The sequence below is a fragment of the Rhodnius prolixus genome, unplaced genomic scaffold (assembly GCF_049639745.1).
Source record: "Rhodnius prolixus isolate KJV_2025 unplaced genomic scaffold, Rpr scaffold_2, whole genome shotgun sequence".
In the NCBI taxonomy this organism is placed as follows: Eukaryota; Metazoa; Arthropoda; class Insecta; order Hemiptera; family Reduviidae; genus Rhodnius; species Rhodnius prolixus.
Window position 1 is genome coordinate 29,238,480 of NW_027411592.1, and position 20,963 is coordinate 29,259,442.

Sequence of the window (20,963 nt, forward strand, 5' to 3'; positions counted from 1 at the left end):
TTCATTTAAATTAGTAACTAAATTTATTAAATGAATTATACATGTTCAGAAAATAGGTGAGCTAAACTTCAATTTAAATTACTAATAAAAGTTGTGGTGAGGAGCCCAAGAGTACTTACTCTCTCTTTGCCATTATAGCTACACGCTGGCAATTCCCAATTTACTTGATTACATCTTAAGGGTAAACCATGGATTGAAGTAATAACTAAAGAATATAATGTTCTCATACCGAAAGGTCCACTAAATGCTCTTCATCTCATAGGCTGTACTTTAAATGTAGAACGCCTAGCTAATTCGGGCACCATAGATAAAATGTGTATAAAAGTTCGCCTGCCATTCCTCAACTTACATTTCTGGATTACACGTATCTTATGAAATATATTTATGAAGAAGTAGTAACATTTTTAGGGTGGAATTCTATATATAAAATTATATTAAATCTTAGAATTTTATAAAACAATGAAAAACCTAAAACTGTTTTTTTTTTTCTTTTATTAACAAATTATCAAATTTAAAATTAGAAATAAATTACAAATTCGTCAATTGTAATTAAGATTAAAAATATGTATAAATATTTTACAAGTGTACACTTTTTACACACAGTCGTTATTATGAACTTTTAATGTACCAAAATTCCCATATTTATGTAACACTATACAGATGGGTTCACTGTGGATACAGCTATTTACTACTAGATAATGAGTTTCTCAATGGCGACGTTGAAGATGATAGTGGTAACCTGAAAAAGTCATTAACAATCAAATTTTTTGAATGCTTGATTACATTTGAATATGAATTAAAGAAAGAGAATGAGTGCTTAGGACGGTTCAACAAGAAGGTTAACTTTGGTCACTTGGCTGGCTATGAGCAAAAGCTGTGGGTGACTGTATCCGGTGATCGTAGAAATTTAGTTCAAAGGAATTAAGGTTTAAACTTATTAAGAAAAGGAACACAACAAGTGGGAATTACAGAGACAGAAACACATCACATCGAAAAGCAGTTCCTGGAGAACACATAGCAAGATGTGGACCTTGCAATATAGTAGAAGGTGGATCATTACGGTTTTATAAAAACGCGTCTACAGTTAGTTGAGTTTTGCACCCATGCTGTTCTAGAACACTATGTAATTTATGCATGTGTCTTGTTTAGATAACATTCTGATCCCTGGCCTCACTTAGAAGTATTCTCGAACTTGGAAGCAGTACTGCAGTGCCTAAGTAAAGTAGGAAAAAGTTAATGTTACAAGAGGCATCGTAAGAGTTGACAAAACTTTCTTCTGTAGTACCTAGACTTTCTGAAAAACCTCTGATTTTCTTAATTAAGGGCTGAGGAACACTATTCCGCAATAGACATGAACCCCTGGCAATAGATTATGTGATCAAGTTCCATTATAAACATAATTATTATAAACATTAATTGTATCTAAGTACAGTATACATTTTTTCTGCAGAGGGATATTAAACCGCACACCAAGCGAAAATTTAAACCAAAGTTAGAGCAACAAACGATTTCATCGAATTATGAAATAGTGGACCACACTAGGAAAAATGGCTTAATTGAAAATGCCAATTTCGAACGAGTTTATAATCTGATTTTCTCTATTTAAAAAATTAATACTTCACAGATCCGCAAGAACTTTTTTTTTTTAAATTAAAAGCGTTTGAAGTTAAGTTTTTCATTTTACACGAGTGCAGCATTTAGAGAAAGTAGAAACTGCTTGTTTTATTAAAGTTGATATTAAAAAACTAACTTATCCACAGAAAGAGCTTTCATTGCTTTCTCAAGCTCATCAATCTTCTTTTGCCTATGCTGACAAAGGCTCTTATATATTTTTCTTTCTTTTTCTAATTTTTCAATTCTTTCTTCATGTTGACGAATTTGTGCCTAGAAAAAATAAAAATAAACTGTGAACCTTAATTAAAATTTAATGCGAATTCCAATAGGATTCCAGGTATAACATTTTACAATAGATCACCTTTTTTTGGATCATAGAAGAAATTAACAATTGGGTGACTTAGGGTTGGAGTCTAATCTGACTAAAATTTTTACAAGTTCTAAATTTTCTCCATATACGTACACTATTTTACAGTAAAAAATTTAGCAAAAAGTTTTCTCACTTTGCCATATCTATCGAAATTGTTTGAAATGGAAAAAGATCTGACATTTGACTTCAAAATTAAAATTTGACTTTCACCTCAACAGTCTTACATTTTTGGTTTTTTACTTACAAAGGCCGTGCGTGCTGAAATTTCGAATCTAAGACAATAATGTTTATAAGAGGATGTTGAACATTACAAATTTAGTTTTATAACGAACATAACTAATGTACTCAGCGAGTTACGTTCTTTATAGTACCGGTACAGACTAAGAAGAAGAGGTCGAAGAGTACCTCTTATATCCCATTTAAATGTATATGCTCTGACTGAAACCATGCTCAAGAATATTATACCCAAAAACGAATGGTGGATAAATTCTAAACTACAGCTGGATAAAATCTAAATCGAAGAGACTTCTTCTGCTAGATCTATTTGTGTCGGAGAATTAAGCCTTTTTATAATTATTTATACCACAATAAATATACAAAAGTTGAATATTCAAAATTTTGATTACATTTCTTATGTCTCCCAAAATTTTCGGATTCGGCGAAACTTGAATGTTCTTATCTTTTTCAATTAGTGTTTCCTTTGACCTAACGGATTCCATCTTATCCAGTTTTTCTTGTAATTTTAAATTTTCCATTTTCATTGACGAAATCTAAAAAAAAAATCCAAGATTTTTTTTTTTCAATTTATTTATTGAAAAATTTACAACTGCAAAATTAGCATCTAGTAAATGTGATGAATGGTAAAGATGAGTGCAAGAGAGGAACAGTTGTACACTGACAACCCTCCGAGATATTGTCAAGCAGTGAGAAAGGAGAAATATGCAGGCGATCGATAGTGAATGTGATAAGGAAAAGTGAACAACTTGAGTTGAGCGAGATGAGAGTAATTAGCAAGGTAATAGCGCTGAGTGAGAATAGTGACTGATAGAGAAGAGAGAGGGATATTTACATATTTACAAAGAAAAAATTATACATCAATTACATTCTGTCAGTAGATCTCTTGGCCACCGTCGTCTCAGTCTTCTATGGGGATTCCCAGGAATGGAGTGGGAAGAAAGTTCTTTGAATTATGGATTGTAATGGAGAGAGAGAGTTATGCAATTTTCTGTACCGAGATGTGATGAGATCGCGTACAAAAGGAACATTAAGATCTTTGTGAATGGTTTGGTTAGAAACGTAAAATGGAGCATTAGTGAGTATTAGTTTTGGATTGGAGTGTTTGTAGTCGGTTATAATCAGAGCGCTTGGTAGAGCCCCACACTTCTATTCCGTAAGTCCATAAAGGTTTCAGTACAGTGTTGTAGATGAGCACTTTATTGTCTAGAGTAAGATGAGAACGTTTGCCAAGTAATCGGGAGAGCAGTTTGTAACTTCGGTTCAGTTCCTTTCTCTTAAGTTTAGTATGTACATTCCAAGTGAGTCTTTTGTCCAAATAGAATCCCAAGTAGCGAACTTTATCCACAGAAGGAAGAATTCTACTATTTCCACAAGTCGCTCTCCGAAGAGTGAAGGTAATGTGGTTACATTTTTCTGGGTTTATTTTAATTCTCCACTTCTTAAACCATTCATCAAGAAGTCTAAGATGGAGTTGAAGCCTTCGGGTTACGATCACAGGATCTTCGTAGGATACATACATATCCTTACAAGGATAGCGGTGTCATCAGCAAAAGAAAATAGGGATGTGTTTGGGTAGGTAGGTATATCGCTTGGGTATATTGTAAAAAGAATCTGGCTAAGAAAACTTCCCTGAGGTAAGCCTGCTCTCACAGGATTGTATGTAGAAAGAGCCAAGTTTTCTTAGCCCGGAAAAATCTTTCGGAGAGGTAAGATAGAAAAGTAATTAAAATTTTAATCTGATCTAAATTTTAAGCCTAAAAGTTTTATTTTTTACTCATTTATAAGAGCAAATAAATAATGCTGAAAAAAACCAAACAACGAAATGTTGACATTTTAATTACTAAACACTTACATTTTTCTTTAGTAAAATAGTTGCAAAAAAATTTCTTACCTTTGTTTTGTATTCAGCTATTAAGTCTGTTTTTTGCTGGAGAAGTTTGTTTTCTTCTTGTAATCGGTTTTCTAACGTCGCAACTTTCCAGTTTTTATTAATTATTTCATCAGATAATTTCACAATTTCTCCTAAATAATGTAAAATATTATGTTAGCAAATCGCAGCCTTATTTGAACATTAACTAAAGATTCTTGGTGCATTTTCTGCATTAATTTGAAGCAAAAATAAAAAATCGTATTAGAGTGGTATACAGTGGCTAATTTGACATTCAGATCTGTTCCCGTTATCACTTGATCTAAAATAAGCACAAACAACTAAATATTTCAAGATTTATTGTTGGGCTCTTAAATGAAGAACTATCAATTATTGAAAAAAAAAGTCACAAACAGCAATGTATCGGAAAATGATGCTTGGTACACAATAAAATACAGAAATTCCAATAGTACTGTCAAAATAATAACTGCATTTGTAAAAATGCTGAAGTAGTTTTAATAAAAAGTTAAAACACTTCAGGAATACAGTTTACGATGCATTAACTTTGCCAATTCCAGTAAAATATAGGAGTTTTAAAAAGTACTAATATTCGGATATTTAACTCAAAACACACGGCAGGAAGCTGCTACGTGTAGGATACAAATGAAGACAGAGATTACCTGATTAAACAGGTGTTTAGCGCATATTGGACGCCTTCGCGGATCCCGGTTCGAATCAAAATGTTGGCCCCAGATTTTATACGGTGAATTCTCCTTTATAACTGTAATTTTTTTTTTTTTTTACAACAATCCACATCTAATAGATTTCTTGAAAAAAGTTGCCGAAAATAGGCAAAAACTGCATTATTATTATTATTAAGACGCGTTAACAGCTGAGGTCATTGTCGCTCGGAGCTTTTCTCAGTGCACCGTCGGCCACCGGACAGTGTTCTCTCGTTACAGACAACACTGTCCATTGACAGTGAGCTGTCAGAAGCTCCTAGAAAGAGAAAATCTAAGGGGCAGTAACTGGATTCAAATCTGGGTCCTTCGCTTGGGAATCCAATACGCTAACTGCATAGCTAATTCCTTCTCTGTGTTCTTGTTGTTGTTCTTGTTACCTTTTTTGTAAACAACGTAGCGCCTAAACGCTTGAACCGATTTTCATGAGTGAGGTGTCATTCGATTCGGAATTTCATAGAAAAGTTATATTTTTATTTATTAATGAAAAGAAAAAAGATTTTTATTCAAAAAGCTATTATTTTCTAGCACGGGTGTATGTTTTATTTTACGGTTGATTGGCAATTTCAGTTTTATGAATTTATTCCTGCTTTATTTTCAATTGGACTTTTCAATACATATATTTTATAAGTTATACTGATAACGTTTCACAATGTGTATTTCTCTGCATAGAGTGATAATCTTCGAAGGTTGATGACAAACCAGAATTCGTCAGAACACGGAAAACAAACTAGCAATGACGAATGGCACTAACACTGAATACCATTGTGGACCCTGAATGAAACAATTTTTATTAAATTCAATTTCAATAACTAGAATAAAATGAAACTTACTTTTGCAGTCTTCCAACAACTTCGTTAACTTGCTTTCTTTTTGTTCTAATGAAGTATACTTAAAAAGCCACTCAGCATTATTATTTTCTAAATCTTTTATTTTTTCCTCCATTAATAGCAAAGCTGGCTTTCTGGTACATATTTCACTTTTCGCTTCTGCTAATTCTTTTTCGAGCTGACACTTGATTTCTTCAATATCTTTACATTTTTTCTTCTCTTCTGTCAACTGCGAGTTAACATGTTCGAGTTCTTTATATGTAAGACCAAGCTGTTTTTCCAGATGTTCTATATTTGAACTGAGAAAATCACATTCTTCATCTAAATGAGTGTACTTAATCTTCAATTCTGTCAACTGTTTGTTGGTATCATTAGTTTCAAACAAGTTCTTTTGAATTTTCATTAATGCTTCTTCGATATTCAGTGGTTTATCACTGAATAAGTCTAGAATTTTATTCTTTAGTGTAGTCAACTCTATATAGGTGATTTCAATTTCTTTTCTTGATTGTTCTAACTTCATTTTTAAGTCAGAAATTATGCATTCTTTGTTTGATATTTCATGTTTAAGTAACAGCTTTTCTTTATTATGGGTTTCGATTAAATGCAATTTTTCCTTTAAATCAGTAATCAATTCATTCTTCATACGAATTTCATTGGAAAATGAATCGAATTGGGATTTTAATTTCTCTTCTGCCTCTTTGAATAGGAAATTTCTAGAGTCTAATTCTGTTTCTAACTGTTTTATTTTTTCTTTTAGATCAGTAATGATCTGCATGTTGTTATTAATTTCTATTTCAAGATTTTTTTTTTCTTTCAAGTACATATCTCTCTGAATATTAATTTTTTCATCGAATCTTTTGTCTTTTTCTTTAAATTCATAAAGAGTTCTTTCTAACTTTTCGCATAATTCATTTTTAGAAATCAGGGCCTGTTTATGAATGTTATGTGCTGCTTTCAATTTGTTATCTAATTCACTAATCTTGGCTGATTTGTACTGAATATCTTCTTCTAAATTATTTTTCATCAGAAGAAAGTTATCCAGTTGCTCTTTATGTTTTTTATTTAATTCTATGATTTCACGATTTGCTTCTTCCTTGGCACTTTTGTGTGGGCAGGTTTCATCATGATGCTCTTTAGTATTGCTTTCACATTTTAACTTAATTTCATCATTTTCTTTTTTCAGCTGGTCATTAGTCAATAATTGTTTAGATAACTTTTCTTCTAAAACTGCATTTTTTTGGGATAAAGCACATAATTTATTACTCAGTTCAATATTAGCTGATAATTCATTAGACAGCTTTTCTTCTAGAGCGACATTTTCTTGAGATAATGCGTTTACTTTTTCTCGGAGATCACAAACAACCAATTGTTTTTCTTCTAAATCTTTTTTTAATGAATTAAGTAAATTCATTTCTTGCTCCATTTTGTCACATTTATTTGAATATATCTCTAATTCTAATTGTAAATTCTTTATGATATTTAATTTAGATGATAAGTCTTCCGTAAATTTGGAATGCTGTTCTTGGTGATTTGAACTAGCGATTTCCAACTTTTCTTTCAGTTCAGAAATCTCATTTTCACACTTAGTTATAATACTATTCTTACTTTCGAGCTCTTCCGATTGTTTTTCAAGATTTTTAATTAAGTTGAGTTTTTCATTAATTTCAGTTTTAAGTTCATCATTGAAATTTCTCATCTCAAAAAGTGATTTTTCAAGCAAGGAAATAGTTGCCTTTAACTCATCAATTGTTTTACTATGTTCATTAATTGAATCTTGTTTACCATCAACTGTAGTTAACAAATGTATAATGTTTTTCTGTTTTTCTGAAAGTGCAGCTTCCAATTCTTGAATGATATTAGACTTTTCAATGTTACTGATTTCTAAATTTTTAATTTCAAGTTGTTTCTCTTCAAGATCTAGTAAAAGTTTTGAATTTAAATGTTCTTTTTCAATACACATTTCGCAGATTTGACTTTTTTCAATCTCTTTGCACTTGGGACAGTCTCCATTGCTTGTTTCCAATTTTATTTCGTTAGAATCTTTTGAAACACCACCAGATTCTTTACGATTTGGGAAAACGCTATTATTAATTTCCTCACATTCCAACTTCAATTGCCTACATTCTTCAGATAATTTTTCATTTTCTGTTTCCAATTGCTGAACCCAATTTTGTCGTCTCTTATTTTCCTCTACTAACTGACTTAACTTTTCCTTTAAAGAAGTTATTTTCGCTTCGCAATCGTTCTGAATATCTCCAATTAATATTTTTTCTTTTTCTATTATTGAATTCATAAATGTTTCATAAAGATCTTTTGGTGGCATGTTCATAAGATCATATACACTTTTCTGAGGCTCCATTCCATGTAATTCAACTGCTAATTTCCTTTTAAAACCATCTGCATCTATTAAATTAGACTCTAACGTTTTTATCTTTTCTTCGAGTTCACGATTAGAATAAATTGATTTCTCGCTTGAACAATCAAGTATTAATTTCACCTTTTTTTTTATTACCGACCATACTTCAAAAATATCACTGCTTGAGCAATCGCCACAGTTCAGCATATTTCTTAATGTGTCTAATTCAGTTTTATTAATTTTTGAATTGTGATTTAATGTACAATTTTCTTCAAACAGTTGACGAACATGCTCATTCAATTTTTTTAAACATTCTATTTCTTCACCACAAGTTATTTCTAGTAAGTCCGTATCACCTGGCACGTTTAAGAACTGAAATATTTTACCTATCTGCTCTCGAAGTTGTAATTTATTTTTATCATAGTCACAGTTCTTGCTATTCATTACTTCATATTCTGACAGGAGTTTTTCATATTTCTGTTTAAGATTATCAATATTATTTTCCAAATTAGCATTCAATTCGTTATATTCACTACATTTATTGTTTAGCTCTGACTTAATTAATGCACTTTCCGATGCAAACTGAAAAAATGTTTTCAAATAACACAGCACCTCATCTAAATTTTCTTCTAAGGAAGAGTTAAATTCTATTTGAAATAGGTGTTTAGTATCATAAATCAGATCTTTAATTGTAGATTCAGTATTCAAGAGCATCAAACTTTGATCTTCGCATTTATTTTTCAACATTTGAACTTCTCTTTCTAAAGTTTTGCAAATTTCCATATTTTTGTCTTTATATTCATTGTATTCCTTTTTGAGATCCTCTAATGAACGTGCTAACTCACTGCAGGTTTGTTCTAAATTGTTGTGTTTACTATTTAATTCCGTATTTTGAGAGAGCATACAGGTAATGTAATTGTGAATATTATTTAAGTAAAAGATCAAATTAGTTTCATCCTCGGATACATCAACGGAAATATTAAAAACATTACAAGTATTAACCATACAATGTTTTATATCGGAAATCTGTTCAAATAAAGTTTTTTCTTGTTCCTTGTATGTTTCTTGCAAATTTTGAATTTCTGTTTCTAAATTTTTACACTGAACCTGTAAATTACACAAATCCGTGTTTTCTTGTTTTTGATGAACAACTTCACTTTTAAGTGCTTCGTAATCGATTATGATATCGTTAAATGATTTTTGAAGAGCATCGTATTTTACGTTCAATTCGTCTTTACTACTAATTAAATTGCAGATGGAATGGTAGAGTGAAAAGCAACAGTTATTTATTGCCGAAAGATCGTCACCAGCAATTTCTTCGAATTTATCCCCTAATAGTTCGTTCAACTTTAAAATATTATTTTTTAAATCCGCAATAGATTTTGTTTGCATGATATATTTGTCTTGCAGATTTTCCCTTTCTTCCAACAAATTCCTATATCGTTCAGCGCTCCTTTCGTCAGATTCCAACAGAGTTTCATGTGATCGTTTCAAATCATTGTATTGTTCAATTAAATTATTTTTTTGTGAAATGATGCCACTGATCATGTCGTGCAGTAAGTTTAGGCCAACCATCAAGTTGCTATCCTCAGAATCGGAATTATCTGTACCGAATAAGCAACTAGACTTCTCTAGCATATTTGCGCCCTGCCCTAAATTACAGAACTGAAGGATTTCAAGTAACTTTTCTTGAATTTCTGATTTTTGTTTGCTAATGTTATAGATATCACTTTTTATGACTTCACACTCTGACTGGAGTTCTTCATATTTCTGTTTTAGATTTTGGGCATTATCTTCCAAATAAGCATTTAATTCCTTTAATTCTTTACATTTACTACTTAAATCTGATTTTATTGATGCACTTTCCGATGCATATTGGAAAAATGTTTTCAAATGACACAGCACCTCTTCTAAATTCTCTTCCGAAGTAGCATTAAATTCGAGTTGGAATAAGTGTTTGGCATTATGAATAAGATCTTTAACTGTAGTTGTAGTTTTCAAAAGCATCATACTTTCATCTTCGCATTTATTTTTCAACATTTGAACTTCTTTTTCTAAAGTTTGGCAAATTTCAGTATTTTTGTTTTTATATTCATTGTATTCTTTTTTAAGATCGTCAAAAGATTGTGCTAACTCACTGCAGGTTTGTTCTAAATTTTTGTGTTTACTATTTAATTCCGTATTTTGAGAGAGCATACAGGTAATGTAATTATGAATATTATTTAAGTAAAAGATCAAATTAGTTTCATCCTCGGATACATCAATGGAAATATTAAAAATATTACATGTATTAACCACACAATTTTTTATATCGGAAATCTGTTGAAGTAAAGTTTTTTCTTGTTCCTTGTATGTTTCTTGCAAATTTTGAATTTCTGTTTCTAAATTTTTACATTGAATCTGTAAATTACACAAATCAGTGTTTTCTTTATTTAAATGAACAACTTCATTTTTAATTGCTTCATAATCGAATATCATATCGTTGAACGATTTTTGAAGTGATTCATGTTTCATTCTCAATTCGTCTCTACTACTAATTAAATTGCAGACGGAACGGTAGAGTGAAAGGCAACGGTTATTTATTGCAGCGAGATCGTTATCTTCAATTTCTTCGAATTTATCGTTTAATAGTTCGTTCAATTTTAAAACATTATTTTTTAAATCCGCAATAGATTTTGTTTGCGTAATATATTTGTCCTGTAGATTTTCCCTTTCTTCCAACAAACTCCTATATCGTTCAGCGCTACTTTCGTCAGATTCCAACAGAGTTTCATGTGACCGTTTCAAATCATTGTACTGTTCAATTAAATTATTTTTATGCGAAATGAGATCAATGATAGTGCTGTGCAGAAAGTTTAAGCCATTTACCAAGTTGCTATCATCTACCATTTTATTTTCATTAAATAATTGATTAATTTCTAAAATCTTTTTTTTGCAGACAGAGAATTCCTCTAACAAATTATTCTGATCTTCGTACTTGCTTTGAAGAGATTTCATTTCACATTCTAGATTTTCATGTTTAATTTGAAGTGAAGTAAATGAATGAAGCATGTTATTATACTTTTCAATGTATGTCTTGCATTCCTCGTTTTCTGATTGTAACTTATTCAGTTTTGATTCCAATAACAAATTATCATGTTTAAATTTATCCATCTGATTTGTATATTCTGAAACATCTTTTGTTAAAAGTGCATTATCAAGTTGCAGTTGATGAAATTCTAATTTTAACTTCACTTTTTCATCCATTTTGTGATCAGAAAGACGTTCTTGTATTTCAGAATGACTAGCCAAAGGTGTACCAAATTGAGAACTATCAGAATCTTCATTATCTGTCATAACGTGTAGGTTTGAATTTCCTAATGGATCATCCATAATCAGTTGTTCCTTACTAACTAAATCAGAAGGGAAAACAGATTTTTCAAATAAATTTTGTTGTACGAATGTCTCACTTTGAGAGTCTTCAGAAATAGATGTTGATAAATCTTGCGCAAATTCCGAATTATCAAAAACTTTTTCGGGAGTTTCACAATAGACTGACATACACAGTACAGAAGAATTGTTCGAGGAAAATTCGTTCAAAGTGTGGTGTCGAACTTTGGAGGCTGACACGCTGCCTAAGTTTTGCTTATTTTCTTGGACAATTGATTTCACCATCGTAGCACCTGATTCCTTCTCAGTGTCGCTTTTTTTCAATTGGGAAATTATAAGTTCTACTTGCTTTTCAAGTTTTTGTACTGTGTGCTGCTTACATTCCAAAACATGTGTCAGCTTATTTTCTAATTTGTTTATCTCTATAAAAATAATGTCTACTCGCCCTAAAATATTTTCAATTTGTTTTTGCTTATTTATTTCCAACTCTTGATTTGTTATTGTTAACTCTCTTTCAATTTTTTCTTGGTCTCGAATTTTTGTTTGTAGATGACTAATTTCTCTTAGAAAGTCTGATTCCTTTTGTTTCCATAATTCCACACTGTGCTTTTCACTTTTCTCAACCATTTCCCGAGAATCTAGTCCACTGATATTGAAAAATTGTTCAGATGGCACCATTTCATAATTTACATCGGACTTGCTTTCATTCGCTTTCATTGCCATCAATTTTGAAGAATCAGGATTATCTAGCGTGCCTTCACTATTTTGCAACGCTGTGGCATCCCCAGTTGCATTTCTCGCTTGTTTACAAACACAAGAATTTTCACTTTGAATATTGCAGTAATTCTGTCGTAAAAGAGGAATTTTTGATTCTAAATCATTTATTCTTTTTAAATCGTTTTCAATTTTGCCTTTCACTTTTTGACCTTTCTGATCAATTTCAAGCATAAATTCTGCTATTTTTCTTTCCATGATGTTAAGTGATTTGGACATAGTCGAAATATCAAGCTTCTCATCTGCTTCTACATGTTCATTTTTTTTACTTGGATCTTTAGTAAGTCGATTATACTCCACTGATAAAATTCCTATAGTGTTTTCTAATTTGAGCAGTTTCTGATCTTCATCATTTATTTTATTTTGCAACTGTTTATCTAATAAAACAATGTTATTACTCAGAATTTCTATTTTATTCTTCAAACTTATAATGACATTTAACAGATTCGGGTCTGATAATAAACTCTCGGTAAATATTTTTTTGACTGCAACAAAATTTTCTTCTACTTTTCTAAGTGATTTTTCTTTTTTATCAAGAATGGAACCTAAATCTACTTCAAACAAAACCAATTTTGAAATTATGTGCTCTATACCGTTTTTGAATTCTCTGCAACCGTCGTCTTTATAGATTTGAATTTCATTTAATAGGTTACTAATTTCATTTTGTTTCTTCTCTAATATCAATGCTTGTGTCTGCAGCTTGGAGCGCAACTCTTTAATCTCACTTTCTTCTTGGATAATAGTTTGGCTACTAGTATTACACTTAACAGCGTATTTCTCTAAAGCAGCTAAAGATGAAGTTTCATTCAAATTTTCAGTGTGGTTATCGACAGTTTTACTTAGAAGGTGGTCATTAACAAAACTATCTTCTGAATTATTTTCAGGCCTATTCATTATTTCCGTTGAATCTTCTATTAATTTATCATCTACTCTCAATCCTTTATTACAATTTTCTGATTGAAATTCTTCTGATATTTCAATTGCACCTGCCACTTTTTCAGGTATTTTAATATTAGAGGGGCACAGTGTGAGATCCATATCCCCAGTTTTTAAATCATGATTAAAATAAACGGTTCTGTCCGGACTACATGACTTCATAGGGTAAGATTCTTCTAATATCGTTGAAAATGGTTTTCTAATAAATTTTTCTTTAAGAACAGAAATTTCTTGCATTAATTTATTACAAGTTTTACATTCAGTTAAATACTGAGTTACATTCTTTTCACTAGAATTTGTTTCTCGAAACTCTAACGTATTGCTATCTGTAGAAGTATCCTTCGGTAATTCTTGTTGAGAAGAAAGAGGGTATTTATTGATAAGGTAACCAATACTTTTTAGGAATAATTCTAGTTTGGAAATTATAACTTCTTTTTGTGATAATTTATCATGAAATGCTTTTACAGATGTACCAACAAATTCGTTAGTACTTTCTATAATATTTTTACATTCCAATAGATTAAGTTTTAAAATTTTATTTTCTCTATTTTCCGCAATAACTGCATCATTTTCTGTTAACGTACTTTTTAAATGCATAATTTCTTCAACTTGCAGTTCGCAAATGTTCTCTTTTCTTGAAATTTCACTTTGGAGTGAGTGAATTTCGGATCGCAAGTCCGTTAACAAACTAATATCAGAAAATTCAGTTTGAGCGGCAGCATCTTGCAAATCAGGTGACACGCTTGACTGACATTTCGACTGCAGTTCTTGAATCATCTTATCTTTCTCCTCCAAGTTTTGAAGAAAACATTTTGCTGTTTCTTCAAAATTTTTTTGTTGATCAATAAGTCGAGATTTACATTCTTCTAATTGTTTCTCTAAACTATCCCCAAAATTATTCTCAAATTCAGAAATTTCCATGGATTTGTCACCGACTTCTTCCACTTTTTCTACATAATCTTTTATATTTTTTTCATGGAACGTGTTTTCCTTACTCTTACGGGTATCCCTGAAAAAAAGCTTGTTATTTTAAAAAAATAATAATTACCTACTGTAAAAACTAAAAGAAAAACAAATTTAAAACTTTATTAGCCAACGAGATAAAAAAAATTAAAAAAGTAGAAATAGTATGTAATCGTGATGGTACAAACATTTTTCTTAGGAAATAAAAAATATGGTATCAGTTGGCGTGTTATAATATGGATGAACAATTACATGATTACTTTTATGAAAGATTCAATTAGCAACATTAACCAAGGCAAATTTAAAAGCTGTACCTAAAAAAAGTAACCAATTTGGGTACCGTAACGAACAAAATAATTACCGGTTGTTTCAATTATTGAAGGAACATGAAAGCCTATAACTTGAGGGAGGCTTAAAGGAGTCTAAAGAGAAAAATATTATTACCTTTCAGTTATTTCCTTTATTTTTTCGTTGAGCGCTGTCAAACGTTCTTCTTTGACTCTCAGAGACAACCAAGCTTCCTGTAAAATAAAGATTCACTTTCCATTCAACGTAAAGAATGGTACATAAAAAGAAAAACTATAATTGCTTCAATAAAATTCAGAAGTTTCAACGAATTTTTCAAAATTTAATTTCTTAGAATGTTTTTAAATAATAGTGAGAAACAACTTCAGGTAACTAGATTTTAACAAGTTCATAAAAAATCGTTAAGGCTACTTTGCAAAATTTGGGGCGAAAACTCACATATAACTTCCTCTTTCTGTAATAATTAATAAAATTATATGTGACAATCATTCCAAATCTTACTCAAAATTTAACCGTTCTTGAGTTGTGTCCCTATCCTCCGATTCAAACAACTATTGAACATCTTTGGGAAGGACGTCAAACACCCGTGAAATAAAAACACCGGTGAGAGCATCAGAGATGATGCCATACATTTAGCCATATGTAACAAAATACTTATTCTTGAAATTAACGATCGCTTAAGGAAAATAACACAAATAAAAGTGCTTATACTGATCATTAACAAATTACTAAATTTATTATTTGTTATTATTATTATATTCCCCCGTAATAAGTGAACTAAGTTTTGGCGAACTTTTCTAAACCTTAATTTAACCTAAAACAATGTTTCATTCCATGAAAATAATTCCATATTAGATATGTTACAAAAAAAAAAGTGTTTAACTAATGCACAGTTAATAATAGATTCCTAAAAACTTAATAAAAATTCGTTTTATCTTTTGGGAGATGCCATTAATAATTTAAAATCAATAATTTTATGGTAGTTCACCATAAAAGTGGCAAATTGGTGGAAAAACATTAAACCAAATTTTTTGACTTTTAATGAAATAGTATTTTGTTACAGGGAAAATGGAAATAAAATAATTATTTTTTAGGAACAAAATATTAACAGCGCACATACAACGTTTTTACAAAAATACCTTCCAAATGTTTAATATTTTATCATTTTTATGAATACCTCAAGACTTTTCTTTAATTCTTCTTCTCGATTTTTCCATTTGGTTTCCGAATTTTCCCATTTTATTCCGTCTTCAAGTAGTTTATTTTCAGCAACAGATAATTGTTTTTTAATATTTTTCTAAAACAAAAGAAAAAAGAATTGCGATATTTATAAAAATTTACTATTAAAAGTTTAAAGATTAATAAATTTATTTCAAAATTAATTAAAGTCATGAGAAGTCTTAATTTTTCTTATTTTAAACAATCTCTTACAACAGTTAAATACACTTATAATTACATTTTCTTCAAAAAGAGCGTTATAGCTGGATTTTGTACTTTCTAAAGTTTGATTTAGAGATAAAATTATACCCTCCTGACGTTTTACAGTTTCTTGTAAATTCTCCATTTCGCACTCAAGTTTTTTATTTTGTTCATTTAAATCAGAGACATCCTGAAAATATTTAATTATTTTAGAACAGAATATACATAGAACCCAAGTACATTGATACCAATGAAAGAAAGATGTATTTGATAATCCAAAATTATGCTTTAACAATGCTGCCTGACACTAAAAAAAAAATTGTCTGAGATGAAGTAAAGACAAGATATATTTTGCTCTAAAATGCTTATTCATATATATATAAATATATATATGGTGGGGCTTACGCACTAAGGACACTGGAAACTAACCCTTTCGAAAATTCTCGCGTCCTCGCATCTATACCCACGTAAAATGAGTTTCAAAAACCGCTTTTTCGGACATAAAGAACTCAAAAAAATATATATATATTTCCATAGGAAAGCTTAATTCTTTAAAATTTGGCATGATGGAGTTCTTTACCAAGTAAGAGAAAGTAAAAAAGAATTGTGATGTCACAGAATATAATGTGTAAGACTTTGGAGCTATGCAAAAGTAGTGTCTGAAAAATAGAAAATTAGACACAAAGGAAACAAGTACAATGGCTTAAGATAATACAAAGGAACGTTTTTATTAGTACCGCCCTAGCATAATTAAGGAACAAAGTAACGATTCTACATTTGAAGCAAATTTATAAATTTTACCTAATTTTATAAATTAGGTAACAAAAAAAAATTGTATTACTGTTAAATCGCTCTCTTATACCCCAATTATAAAATTAATTTTTATAAATTTACGAGCCTTGACTTGCTATGATCCGTATTTTTAATCATTCACATAACTTCACACAATATCTTCTTAATTAAGCAAAGCTTGATAATTATTAAGGTTTTTATTAAAAATTAAAACAAAATAAAAATACTAAATATAGTGTTCACACCAAATTTTTTTTAATATTCTTAATTTTAAAAATATTGAAATTTTTTGTTTCACCATCCTTGAAAAATCAGTAAATTGGTGTTACGTGTCTCTGGTACTGACACAGAGACATGTTACTACACATCACAAAAAATATTACTATATTTTATTTAAGTTTGTTATGCTGATGATAACCTTGGATGGATAAAAGGTTCTAAAAAATATATATAGTTATTCTAAATCTAAGGAAATAAATTAGTTTATAAAATATATCATCTTCCATTCTGCACGTCACATTCCGACACTGCGGAAATAAATTTAAGGGCAGTGAGTCGAACCTTTATAAAACTGATGTTAATAAGAAATAATATTACTAACCTTTTCAGCCTTTATTGTTTGTAATTCAAGAGTTGTATAATCCGCTAATTCTTTTAATTCCTTTTCTAAATCATTTTTTAGTGTTGTTATTGATTCTATTCTTTTTCGTAGCACTGATGGAGGTGTTTCAGTAATTTGATGTCTACATAAAAACAAATAAAAAAATTGAAAAAGCAGCTAAAATTAAAACAGAAGGAAAATTTATTTTAAGTAATATTTGTCTGTTTCATTTGCTTAGTCCTTGCAATTTAAATCAATTTTTAGAACTAGAAGAGGAAGCTAACCACTATTTAGAAAACTTTAAAACTATTAAATCAATCTAAATTTTACTAAATGGTCCCAAACTTTCAAACGGCAGAATTTAACCGTATCATGCTTTCTTCTCTCAAAACACAATAGTGTTCTTATTCAAATTCTATTTCATTAATTTTCTTTAAAATTGATGTTTATATGCTCTTAAAATTTTGTAAATTTAAAATTAATAAATTAGCCGGCATAAAACCTTTTAAATAGAAATTAAAAATAGTAAATGACACTCTTCAGCTCAGTGATTGGTGCATTAAATTCCCTCGTGGAGGTCTTGGGTTCAAGTTCGGCTGACTACTTCCTAGGATTTCTTTTTCAAGGCGCTACTTTCGCTTCCGCTGTTTATAATAGATAGTCTCCTCTGAAATGAGAGAACAGTGACCGAAGTGAGCTAAAAAATTCCGGACCACATTTAATCCGTAAGAACACTGAAACAGCACTTCTTCGGGTATCCTAACTTCATATCCTTTCCTGAAAATCTTCATAAAATATACAATGATTCCCGGCCACACTGATATGAGTTCTGTATGAAGGCGGCCGAAATTTTCCGCCATGCTACCTTTGTCGCACAATTACACATATTTTTTTGGTCTCAGAACTGTTACAAGATGTACTTAAGTTCTTAGGAATCTTCGGCACAGCAATACTATTTCAAATTCCAATTAAAAAATACTTCAACTTCAGTGATAAATCCGTGACTTATATACAATAGTTTTTTTTAATTTAAATATAATTTAATTATAATGCTCTCGAGTTCATAGAAATTATTTCTATAATTGTGTTTAAATATGAATTTCAAATTATATATAGGGTGTTCATTTTAAGACGGCTCAAATGCTTTTTATGCTTAAATGAATGATCCGAGCAAAAATTGGTAGAGGAAAAATTTGTTGCCCGTCACCTCTAGTTTCAGATTATGTGACTTGATTTTAGATTCCAGCCCGCACACGCGACAAACGCGCGTCCAAAAGTAAGGGTTCGCAGTTGACCACCATTTTCATATAAACAGTTTTAAAGAGCATAAAAAGTTATGAAAGAAACCGGAAACCGCAATTCGATATCTTAAAAATTAAAGGTGCTGGGCCATTTCAAAATCTGATATTTATTAAACATATTTCAATTTTTCAACTTGTTAAAAGAGAAAGAAGAGCTCGCAATAGGTCATTTTTATGTATTTTTCATACCCTTTCTTCTGAAAATATTGCCAAGGCAGTAAAGCTAAGTATTTTTCTTAATATCGGGAAATAAGTAGTTTTCCGAGTGATTTCCTAAGAAAAATCAAATGTTAAGAGCTTTAGATGTTCTCAAGCATACACAAAATGGCTAAAAAATATTTTACATCTGTTACACACAAGAAGGTTTTATAATTATTTGGTAATTTTGGGAGAGTTGCGTTTAATTACCAAAAATAATTGGAAACCTCCTGCCACTTATTTAAGTGATCAATATGTTTCTTGTAAAGGATCAAACTTAATCCTTAATTTATCAAATAATGCACTTTACGCAGCTTGTGAAGCATGTACGGTGGCTTCAAAGGAGCCTCCTCAGATATAGAGAGCAGTCGATAACAACCTGGCTAACTTGGCTTGCGAGCCAGAGGAGAGGTAAAAGTACATTAGAAAAAGCGGATTAAGTAAAATAAAATAGTGGTTAACTCCCTAATTTAAATAAAACATCAATCAGATTTGTTCCTTTGCAAATATCTTGAATAACGAACAAAAATACTGTCTAAATTATTAAATTCATTACCAAATATAAGTTTTAAAAAAGAAAAGATACACGCCAATTTGATAAAAGATTTGAACTTTGAATTTTACACCTGGCCTCATTTTAGATTTTAAGAGATTTACGAACTTAATAATCACCAGTTAAAAAAAGATAAAAGTAACATTTTTAGAAGTACCAAAAAATTATTTGTTCACTTACCCCAAAGAATGTGAAGATGGTGGTGGTGAAAATTCATTCGAAGATTTTCTTGAACTTTCAAAGTCACTTTGTGAGTTACTAATAGAAGGCCCTTGAAAAAAATACAATCAATGAATGTACTTTTGAAGTTACGTCTTCGCTGAGTAGTAACTGCAATTTACACTTATTGTTCAACCTTAATGTTCTCAAGCATGAACACCAATTTAAAAAATAAGAATAACAGACCTATTAAATTGAACATTGTTCCTCCCCGTTCCCCGACGTTTTAGGAAAATACAATAAAATGATTTTCTGGCTACTTGTTAAGTAAAGAGGATGAGACGTCTTGAACGCCATACACTCCAAACTTAAGCTTCGAAAACAGCAGCTACATTAGGATAGTTACTATCTTTTGTGGTGTTAATTAAACTTCCTAATAAATTTTGCTTTCCAAGCAGTTTTATTTATATTTATTTAGGTAAATAAGAAGGATTTTTCAAGTAAAAAAAGTTAAGTTCAAAGTTTTAATAAAACGCTAGCGAAGATAGTTTCACTTTCGCTTTATTTCGAACAAATGCTGTAACAGACATTCATTTCCTGTTGAAAGAAACAAAGACAAAATTTTCACCTCCACAAAGCATCAATGGCAGCAGCAAGGCAAGGTTTAGAGGGCACTTGTGATCGCCAGACAAGTCAAGATTGTTAAATGCCTTCAAGAGGGAATTATAACTTAAAGTGCCGCCGCCAAACCAATGCCTCACATACCATTATTTTTACAATATAACCTTAGCGTTAACGCATATCACCTTGGGAAATTTCGCTTACGATTCTAAGGGCACTAATAATTTTTAATGATGTATCTTAACTTGTTCTAGAAAGTTTAATTTGCAGACATGAGCTACTACTAGAAACTTCGCCGATTCGCTAAACTTACAGAAGTTCCCGTAATTTCTTAGATGTGTATCCTATAAATTGATTTGTGTGGAACTTTCTAATTGATAGAAAATATTGAGATCATTGCAATGAAATAGTATTGAAAAAACACTCTATCCATATAAAATAACAACATCGAACACACTTGTACATAAAATCCCGATTAATTCATTCTGATTACAGTTCATCAGCAAAACATAATAAAGATAGGATTACACCCTGAAGAAAATATTTCCCTGATAAAATGGACTTGGCTGTTTGCAAAAAGAAACCTATATTATTATATAGTAATAGTAATCTATTTCTTAAATAAAAACAACTAAATGTAAATAACAACAAGAGCATCAACGACATATTTAAAAGAAAGACATAGGAATAGTAATTCTACTGCAGATGTCGGTCCTATTAACATTTCTAGTAACAATGGATACCAAGCAATATTTACTTGAAATATTTACTTTCTCCAGCCGTATTAAGCAGGTTACCTTAAGCTATCTAACTATCCCTAATCTTTCCAAGAATCTGAACCAACCCAAACGTCTTACGTCCAAACGTCTGACCAACTCCATGTATCCCTCTTAGCATTTCTAATAGCACTACATTTTCACAAATAGGGTGGAAGATATGAACTTAATAATTTCTCTG

The 20,963-nt window shown here is 30.5% G+C and overlaps 1 protein-coding gene across 2 annotated transcripts in view; it reads right to left on the reverse strand.

Annotated features, from left to right (window-relative positions):
- Positions 1-20,963, reverse strand: part of LOC141449446 (uncharacterized) — a 23,250-nt gene continuing 2,287 nt past the window's right edge. For both annotated transcript variants that reach the window (XM_074118897.1, XM_074118898.1), the window contains exons 3-12: positions 19,407-19,497; positions 17,175-17,316; positions 15,819-15,971; positions 15,540-15,659; positions 14,501-14,577; positions 5,662-14,102; positions 4,113-4,243; positions 2,611-2,754; positions 1,751-1,884; positions 1-739 (exon numbers count right to left, since the gene is read on the reverse strand). In XM_074118897.1, the coding sequence (XP_073974998.1) occupies positions 682-739; positions 1,751-1,884; positions 2,611-2,754; positions 4,113-4,243; positions 5,662-14,102; positions 14,501-14,577; positions 15,540-15,659; positions 15,819-15,971; positions 17,175-17,316; positions 19,407-19,497 (9,491 nt within the window). In that variant the 3' untranslated portion in view covers positions 1-681. The remainder of the gene's footprint in view (positions 740-1,750; positions 1,885-2,610; positions 2,755-4,112; positions 4,244-5,661; positions 14,103-14,500; positions 14,578-15,539; positions 15,660-15,818; positions 15,972-17,174; positions 17,317-19,406; positions 19,498-20,963) is intronic.